Source organism: Chrysochloris asiatica, unplaced genomic scaffold, assembly GCF_000296735.1.
Source record: "Chrysochloris asiatica unplaced genomic scaffold, ChrAsi1.0 scaffold00007, whole genome shotgun sequence".
Lineage (NCBI taxonomy): Eukaryota > Metazoa > Chordata > Mammalia > Afrosoricida > Chrysochloridae > Chrysochloris > Chrysochloris asiatica.
In genome coordinates, this window is record NW_006408525.1 from 9,013,560 (window position 1) to 9,021,312 (window position 7,753).

Consider the following 7,753-nt stretch of genomic DNA (forward strand, 5'->3'; position numbering starts at 1 on the left):
ATACATTTTATAATCATTTTTCCGAATTCCTTCTCAGGCATTTCCAAAGCCTGCCCATCTTCCAGTATGGAGTGTAGGTCTACCTCCAGCTCATTTGCCTCAGTCACTTTATCTCATTTCTGGACATGTGCTGATATGGTCATCTGTTTCTGTTTTTTGGACATATTCAAGAGTTATCTGTGGCCTGAATACTTAGCTGGGTGTGTATTTTGGTATTTTTTATGCTTTCTGATTGCCTCCAGGTAGATGTGATCAGGAGATGGGCTTCCCTTTTCACTCTTCTTTCTGAGAAATTTCATGATGCCACTGTTTGTTGGTCATTGTGACGTAACTCAGGATTTAATTTTCGACCTATTTCCTTTTTAGTCTGCCTGTCCTGCTCCACAACCCCCATTCAGGCCTTTTTCCTAGTGATAAACAGTTCAGGGCTGGCCGTGGCTGTTTTGCACTGCAGTTTGGTTTTAAGTGGAAACTGTCACTTTAATTTCGAGGAGATCTGTGTGCATGCATAGTAGAACCCTCTGGGGGTGGGGGTGGGGTGTGCACTCACTCCAGCACCACCTCTAGTCACCTGAATGGAGGTGCACAGATAGCGAGAGACTAATGAACAGATTTAAAAAAAAAAAAAAAAATGTCTACACCTTTATCTCTGTGGTTCTCTCAGCTGTCCGTGGCTGCTCTGATCCCTTCCCTGCTTGGTCTCTCCCAAGATGGTGGTTCCAGTAACACCTAAGTATCTTGAATTAGAAAGCAATGGATTTCTTGCTTCTGCTACAAATTCCCCTAGCTGTAAACCTTCCAACCTTGTAAACATTCCTTTATATGTGGTTCAGAATTCTGACAGCATCCCCTGAACCTGCTTGGTCCAGTATTCTGTGTTGTTGCTGAAGGAGTTCCTTAATGCACTTCCACCTGATTCGTCATCTGGTTTGTTCTTGAAAAAAAACATTATTGTAACTCGGAAAAAATACATGAGACAGTTTAGAAATATACTAGTTGTAAATCTTCTGAAATGAAAGGTCCCATACACTACATACCTTATCATTATAGGACAGTTCTGTTGTTGTTGCACAATAAAATTTATAGAAAGTTATTACATTCAAGCCCTGGTGTGGCGCTATAGGATAAACACTGGACTGGTGACCAAAAGGTTGGTAGCTCAAAGCCACCAGCTGCTCTCAGAAACCTTGTATGGAGTGGCTATGAGTCCAAACCAACTCAACAGCACTAACAACATTATTCACGTGATATATATAGCATGATGGTGTGGCGGTGTGGGTTAATGCACCAGAGTACAAAGCCGTTTGAACTGCAAGGTTGGCAGTTCAAGCTCACCAGCTGCTCCTTGGAAACCCTATATAGGGTCGTTATGGGTTGGAACTGACTCAACAGCACTTCACAACAACAGCAATAAGTTTAGAGAAGCTCCTGTTATACAAGGAAGGAATTAAAATCTGTTATTGTTCCTTAGATACACAATCAAAGGACTCCAAAGGGCTAAATGATGGCTCCCATGCCCCCTTGCCAAAGAATGAAAAAGATTAACAACAACAACAAAAATCTTCAAATACCCAAAGTAATTTATTACTCATTATAATATCTTGTTATTTGAAAAATCCTCTTAATGGTATGCATTTTAACCAAAGAAAGCAGCACTTCCAATAGTTAAAAACCTGCATTCATTGCATAATATAGCTAATTTTAGTGAGGGGAAATATATTCCCTGAAGAAGGAAAACTATACTCTAGAATTATTATTGTGTGAGAATGGAGGACAGACTAAATAAATTGATCCCGAATCCAAAATCTAAGATTAGAAACTGGGCAGGTAAAAGCAGTCGAAGTTTTCTTGTTTCATTTTTTTTCCCCCATAACTGGTATTAAGAATAGGTATTAAGAAGGCACTAGAGAATAGACGTGCTTTTAATTATGAAGGGATTCATAACAGGGTAGAGACATTACTTCACTGTGCTTGCCTTTGATGAATGTCTCTCTTTGTTGAAAACCTCACTGTTTAAAAACAAATTCCTTCCAGATTAATTTTATTTTATTCATGTGAGATTTGCTCCTTAGAAGGAAACAATTCATATTACAGTCTTGGAAACACATATCAATGTCCCTTCAATTAAATTTTGAGTCTCTTTTCTCTCATTTATTACAAATACATACAATTATCCTCAAAATTTTGATAAGAGTAACTTTGAGGACCAGCAAATTCTCTTCTCTAAGCATAACCCACATGTCTTATACCCATCAAGAGACCCCTTTCTTTCTCATTTTCCCACACATGAGCATCTGGATATTGGTGCCATGAGAGGAAATACTATAAAGTCCATGAAAGGAAATAGTTATTAGTGAAATTAGCTCATGGTCAGTGAAGAAATGTACACAGTTTTACTCTCAATGTAAAATCAGGTGTTTCTTTCCACACAGGGACATTATTTTTGGTTGGTAAAAGTCGTGGGTCAACAGCTTCACAATGCAAAAACTGAAATAAAATGAAGAGAAAGGAAAGAAGAAGAGAAGGCAAGCAAGGAAAGAAAACAAGGAGAAAAATAACAAAGGAATGCAATTTTCTAACTAAAAAAATCCCACTGCCACTGAGTTAATTCCTACTCATACGAACTCTTCACAGACTGCCAGTGACACCCCAGGCTTTAATCCCTACATAAGAAGCTATTAGTCAGAAGAAGAACTAATACCTTGAAACGATCAAGTGAAATGATTCAGTCCCTCATCATCATTAGGCAGGAAAGAGAGGGTGTAATTACCTGGATGTGCATTTTAATTATTGCTTTTCCAATTAGGGTTGCACCAAAAAAGGTCCAGAAAGGTACAAGAAAGTGTCCACATGTTATTCCAGCCAGATCAAATAGAGGATTTGGAATCTAAAATGAAACAAAATAACAATGAAAGTGAATTTCTAATATATATAATAAAAAAATATATATAATCAAACCAATCTAATTTATATTCCCTGCCTATTGGTATGTGGCATTCTGCTGTAAACCTTGTTTATATTGCAAAGTGAAGTATGGGTTCTTTGGTCAGCCCTAGACTACTCAGAATGAGATTTAGCAAGTGTCCTAATAGGCAGTCCAGGGCTTATTCTATAGTGCCACACAAGGACCCCATTATCATAAAAGAACTGGACAAATCTGGTGGATCCTTAGGAATCTAATCTCAACCAGTACATATTCGACTGTTTGGTAGCTGTTTTCTAACTTGAAATATGAATGCAGAAAGAGACCTAAGATTATTTCAGTATGTACTACTGGTTCTAAAATCTTTAAGAAGAAATAAGTATTATCTAGAAGCTATTCAAATGTTTTTAGCAAATACTCTTAAAATCCATTTATAGGTGGATGTACTTTTCTTTTTTGAACACTTTATTTTGCTTTGGGTGAAAGTTTATAGAGTAAATTAGTTTTCCATTTAACAGTTTATATACATTTTGGTTTGCGACTGTGCTTTTATTTTTCAACATTAAAAAAAAAAAAGATTATTTGTATTTTATTATGAGAGCCCAGAGCCATGGGACTTTTGATATACTTTAGAAAGGAAATCAAATGTGAAAACATGAGTGCACACACATTCAGATGTTTTGAATACTCAGTCCCAGACAAAGAAGCAATCCACAACAAATACCTTTTCTGAACATTTCCACATTTCAAGAATGTTAGGAGACATTTCACAAAAAAGGCAAAGAAAACCACAAGATGTTTTGAGTACTTCATCCATTTTTCTCCCACAGAAGTATTCTGCCCTAGTGACAGTTGTTTGAACTATCTAAAAGCAAATTAATTTATATTAAAGTTCATTTTCAAACTTTCAAAGAAAAATATTTTTAAAACTATGTGACATGTGTTCTTTAAAAACAATAACATGCCTAAATTAGAAATCAAGTATTCTTTGTTAGTAGTAGCTGGATTCACTAACATTATTTTTTCTCACATTAAAATGCTTCATGCAAATGCATCTGTCTTCTTACAAACATGTGAATAACCTTTTATAAGGCATTATATATGCAAGACTATTTTAAAATATTTTCCCATGTGACCATCACAATTCCATGAATTACAATTAAAAAATTTAAATTACTGGCTCAAACATTTAATGAAACGGAAATGAATGTAAAGGATAGAAGATACACAAATTAGAGTATATCAAAATTAGATTTCTTTAACATGTTGGACACCTCAGACTATTTCAGAAGAGCAAAATCAGTTAATTTTGTTTGATGTTCATATTTACTCTTTTTAAATTTTATTTTAAATGCTAATATAAGGGCACTTTAAAAAGTTCAAGGAAAAATTACATAATATTTCTAATTTTCCATGAAGTTTTTGAAGCCCCAATATATAGAAAGGGTGAACAGATTTATGCAGTTGCTTTGAAATTCCTCTTCAACCAAGCATCTTATTTATCTTAGTCTAAATGTTAATGACAAAATAACACAAACCAAGCTTTCTTTTATTTTAAACCATGTATGCCGAAATTGAAGTATCAAAAACTTTTGAGAATGAGAAACTAACCCGTCAATTTATGTTAAGATTAAATATCAATTATTTCAAGTTGTATATAAAGAAGGGTTGCTGTTGTTGTTAAGTGCAACTGAGTTGGTTCCAATTCATAGTGAACCTGACTAGGGTTTCCAGGGAAAAGCTGGTGAGTTTGAACCACTGACCTTGTGGTTCACACTGACGTTGCAGTTCAGTGCTGGATTGAACTCCTGATAGGAACTTAATTTCCTTCTTATAAAACACACATCTAAGAACAGCAGAACCATTCTGAATGCTCGCTGTACTCCACAGTGCTGGCAGTAATCTAATCTCATATATCAGGCTCCTGAAAGGTTCACTATGCCTCTTCCAAGTCTACCACTCCAGGATTTCGGCTGGTAATTTACCCCATTCTGGTTAGTGTTCTGAATCACCCACTGCTTACAAATTCAGGTCTCCTGCAGTTTTGCTATGGTGGCCATGATGAACTGGTTCGAGTCCTGTTAGCAACTAACAACAATATGTATGAACTCACTCTCCTCCTCACTACAACATTATATGGTGTCAGCAGGTTCATTTTACGGATGCTCTTGTAACACTGTTTATCTGTTAGGTTATTATTATTATTTTTTAATTACATACTGCCTAAGTATTAGCTAGTAATTCTACATGTATATTTTGAAACCTCTCTATAATACGGATAAGGAAATAGAATCTTTGGAATCAAAAGTCTTTTAATTTTTTTGCCATTTGTTTTGCTGGGGTAGGAACCTTCAAGATATATTCACATCATAGTACATATGGAAAAAGAAGCCATGTGTCATTAGACAATGATTTTGTAAATTTCACTTATCATTACAGCTTACATTCTACCAACTAGATACTTAGTTATTCTGGTCAACTGTGGTCAGACTACAAACAAAACAAAACAAACTCTGATTAAAGTGATTCATCTCTAACATTATTTCATTAAATTAAAAAAGGACCCAGATGAACACTGATTTTTTTAAGGAATGTCAATTTTTACACATCTGAAATCTAAGACATTAAGTTTCAGACATTAATAGCTTCTTAGTTCTCTGTGTAGCTAAAGACATCTTTAACACAGCCTCTGAAATTTCCATTACCCAGCCAGCAGTTAATGTCCCTTAAAACAGGTTTCCTGTGAGTTCTTCCTTGTAACTAATCCTTAAAACTTAGACTACCCATATATAGCTTTGTGGAAAGAACGAAGTCATCGTTATTTGAGTAAATGTACTTCATAATAAATTCTTCATAGGAAGGATGGATTTTTGTCTCTTTTGTTCATACTGAATCAAGTCATTTAGGTCTGAATTCATCACTGTCTGATGAAATGATTAAAAGTCAATAAACAAGACAGGACTCTATCCAACAGAAAATTACTCATTTAATGAGTAAGATGAATGATTACCAATATTACATATCCAATAAAAGTTATAGCATTTTTGTTCATTTTGCAGTATATCTTTGAAAAACAAATGGGATTAAGATAAACACACTACACACACAAAAAATACAGAAATACTTATTGAAAATTCTCACTTTTAATACAATTCACTTACTGAAGCACAGGCTAAAATTCCAAAAAATCCAACCTTCTGTACCAGGTTTTGAACTGCCAGTTTAGCCCGGGAGGCAAAGTCCTGTGTAAAAAGAAGATTTCAAAATGTTAACGAGAAGTGCAAGGAGGAAAAATACATGGCTCTTTGTATAGTTTATATCAAGTTGTTCACTGAAAAAGATGCCTAGTAAAATCCTGATAGATCATTATATTTTTAAAGTTAAAAAGTTAGCACACTGTCCCTTTATTTTTAGGGTTCTCTCATGATGAAGGAGTCTTGGTGTGGTTCTGTGGGTTAATGTGCAGAATTGCAAAGTCGATTTGAACCACAAAGTCGGAGTTTGAAGGTCACTAGCTGCTCCTCAGAAACGCTATACAGGGTCTTTATGGTTTGGAACCGACTTGACAGCACTTAACAACAACAACTCAAAATGAAAGACACTATCATAAATCAACTCATTATTTTGGATAGTCCTTGTATGGAATTGTAGGATAAGCACTCGACAACAAGGCTGGTTTGAACCGCCAAGATCGGCAGTTCAAATCCACCAGATGCTCCTTGAAAACCCTATACCAGATTGCTATGAGTCGGAACCAACTCAATGGCACTTAAATAGAGTAATAACCCCACCATATCTCTCTCTTTCTTTCCTTCCACAACCTGCTAGAATTACTCTATTAATATCAGAGTAGGAAAACACAGGGTCTTAAGACAATCAATAAAGACACTTCTGAAGATGGAAAAAGTGTTGTGTCATCAGTAAATAGTCATTATCCCAACAGCAAAACACCATCCTACTTTTTACAACCTTGTAGTATAGATAGAGAAGATATTATAGTCAATTTATATATGTAATATAAAAGCTGTACCCTGGATAGGTTAAATGTTCAGGGTCATAATGTTAGGAAGGGACAATGCCAAGATATGAAAAATGGAGTTAAAAGATAATGAAAATTTCCAAAGAACTTTTTGAAGTCCCAGGTACAATACTGTTGTGGTGCGCTTATGAGTTCTGACTTCTAGTGACCCTATGTTATTGTTGTTGTTAAGTGCCATCAAGTCGGTTCTGACCCATAGTGACCCTGTATAGGGTTTCCAAAGAGCAGCTGGTGAGCTTGAACCGCCGACCTTGCAGTTCAAACGGCTTTGCTGTCTGGCACATTAACCCACAGCGCCACACCAGGACTCCAGTGACCCTCCAGGACAGAGCAAAAACTGCCCCACAGGATTTCCAAGGCTGTCATCTTTACAGAAGTAGATGGTCACATCTTACTCCCACACAGTGGCTAGTGGGTTAGCAGTAGAGTGTTTAACTACTGTGTTCCAGGGCTCCTGATACAAAATTGTTGTTGTTAGTGCTGTTGAGTAAGTTCTGACTCATAGGGAACATGTATATGGTGAGCTTGAACTGCCGACCTTGCGGTTCAAAATGACCTTGCAGTCCAACACATTAAGCCACAGTACCATATCAGGACCTTGATACAAAATTAGGACTTTGAAATCAATGCTTTTTAAATTACACTACGTTACACCCCACGCTAAAACATGCACTTTGCTGGCTAGTTTACTTTGATGATTTTCTTCCTTTAGAATGTTAATATTAAATTATATATAAATATTTTCTTAAAAGAGCCAATCTAATGCTTTACTCTTTTTCTGCTTTGAAAGG

General features: G+C 35.8%; 1 protein-coding gene across 3 annotated transcripts in view; it reads right to left on the reverse strand.

The window, feature by feature from the left end:
* Window positions 1-7,753, reverse strand: part of VMP1 (vacuole membrane protein 1) — a 190,839-nt gene that overhangs the window by 47,388 nt on the left and 135,698 nt on the right. For all 3 annotated transcript variants that reach the window (XM_006832370.1, XM_006832371.1, XM_006832372.1), the window contains 2 exons: window positions 6,085-6,165; window positions 2,771-2,887 (listed from right to left, as the gene is read on the reverse strand). In XM_006832370.1, the coding sequence (XP_006832433.1) occupies window positions 2,771-2,887; window positions 6,085-6,165 (198 nt within the window). The remainder of the gene's footprint in view (window positions 1-2,770; window positions 2,888-6,084; window positions 6,166-7,753) is intronic.